General features: G+C 33.5%; 1 protein-coding gene across 1 annotated transcript; it reads left to right on the top strand.

The window, feature by feature from the left end:
* LOC107489056 (uncharacterized) lies at nucleotides 1–1778 on the top strand (the record flags this gene model as incomplete). The annotated part of the gene is given in 6 exon segments (XM_052261692.1): nucleotides 1–124; nucleotides 408–536; nucleotides 814–902; nucleotides 1303–1366; nucleotides 1477–1616; nucleotides 1727–1778. Coding segments are annotated over 5 exon segments (405 nt in total).
* Between the last annotated feature and the right edge of the window lie 292 nt (nucleotides 1779–2070).

Genomic DNA, 2070 nt, shown 5'->3' with positions numbered 1-2070 from the left:
GGCTGAGTAGATCTGTAAGGCGAGCGAGCGAAAGACTTTGGAAGCTTCGATTGAAGCTGCGATAGTGCGATCGAAGCTATCAAATCTTGTGGAACTAATTCTCATGTCATTCCGAGTCATTGAGGTGAGGATTTGTTCCTACTTTGTAAAAGTTTCCATGAACTGAACTAGGATCTTTAATATATCATTGCATGAAAAATAAAAAAGCTTTGATGGAAGTTGTAGTCATATTATCTTTGATTGTTTTTGTTCTGTTGCAGATGAGTAACTTAAAGAGTCATTACAACACATTTAAATTGAAGATAATTGAAATCCCCTGCTTGCTTTATTTGAATTATTTTTTAATTGTTATGCGAGCTGTTGGTCCATCTCTTATCACGATTTGGTAATTTCTTTTATTGATTCAGGTTGGAAGAGTTTGCTTGCTGTTGGTCCAACTCTTCTCAAGGACTAATCTCTTTTGAAGCTTTATCGTTATGCTTGCTACTGTCCGATGTGAAGAAATTGCCCGGGAGAAGTATAAAGCTGCAAAGAAGGTATTAAGAGCACTTGAAAAAAAGGGGACTCATATTTGACTGAATTAATTGATTGATTTTATTCAATCTACCAACATAAAGATATATATAACTGCTACTGCTGTTTAAAATTTCATCATAATGAAGTTATCTATTGCCTATATTCTTGATCTCTATATGAACCTAATTAATTCTAATTCCTAGTATGAGATATTTAAGGTGAATGATTATAAGCTAGCTAGCAATATTATTTGTGCATTCCTAATTACTAATGCTAGGGAAGTTTCTTTCAAATCAGGAATTGCATCAACTGGAAGAGGATATGAGACGTAGCCCTACTGAATATTTGAACAGGCTCAGTTTACAAATTGATACTTGTTTGTCAGAGTGAGTATAATTGACTTTTCATGACACCATAACATTGAATTCTTTGTTTATATTAGACTGCTAGTAGTAGCAATGATTTTGATTGTTTTATGTGTTGGAAAAAGAAGGCTTCATACTTTCCTCCCACTTTAGTTGGAAAAAGATTGATGTTGTAATGTAAGAAATGAAAACCTACCAGGTTCTAGCTCTTAACTGCATGCTTATTGTTTCCTTTGTCATCATTCGTGAAATCGAATAGTAAGAATGGTTGTGAATTTAGGCGTAGTTTATGGGTAAATATTCCACATAAGTCATAACACAGAATGATATAATGAAGATGGAACATCTCTCTGTTTATATTATATATTATTATATTAATTAATGGTGGTTTAGTAACTATTAATTTGTGTCTTGCATCTAGGTCTCTGTTTGCTTCTAAGGCGATAAAAGCCAGAGATTGTATTTTGAAGGTTCCTTATAGAGTGGTAGGCATCCACTCTTAATCTTTCCTCAAACTATATGTTATGGCTTGCTTTTTATATGTCACAATGACAAGTCACTCTTGATAACATAGTATTTGTAATTGGTTTTGTAGCAAATAACAGCAGATAATCTCCCTGCTAAGATCAAATCTCTTATCAGTGAGGAAGTTGTGAATGTTGCAAAACTTGCTATTCTTCTTCTAATTGAGGAGAAATTGGATCAGATACCATTGTTATCATGTTTCTGTAAAAGGTTTCATCTGAAATTTGGGAATTGTTGAACTTTTGCAAACTTTTGAGTTTTGCTCTTGGTAAAATCTAGAAGCTTGCTTGTATATCTGAAATATCTCTCTCTATATGCAGGACTCTCAGTGGAATCCTTATATCTGCCGTCTACCATGGCAAGAGGAGTTGACTTAACACGGCAGGTTTTCTTTTCATTTTGGTTTTTGAGTAATGATCTTTATCTTTTTAACATGGTAAAAATTGTTCTTGTTACATGGTGTATGACTATGATTTATTTGTTTTTCTTTTACACATTTCATTACCTTGTGTTCTTATAAACTATATTATTTACTATGGTATTTCTTTTGATCTTAGTGATAACTTCGATTTTAGGAAATTGCACGATCGGCAAAAATTCCTTCCGGCAAGTGCACCGGTTATCGTCAAGTAAAAACTCACAATAGAGTGAGGTCGAATCCCAC

The sequence above is a fragment of the Arachis duranensis genome, chromosome 5, assembly GCF_000817695.3.
Source record: "Arachis duranensis cultivar V14167 chromosome 5, aradu.V14167.gnm2.J7QH, whole genome shotgun sequence".
Classification (NCBI taxonomy): domain Eukaryota; kingdom Viridiplantae; phylum Streptophyta; class Magnoliopsida; order Fabales; family Fabaceae; genus Arachis; species Arachis duranensis.
Note: the sequence above shows the minus strand (reverse complement) of the source record. Positions and strands in the feature narration are given on the sequence as shown.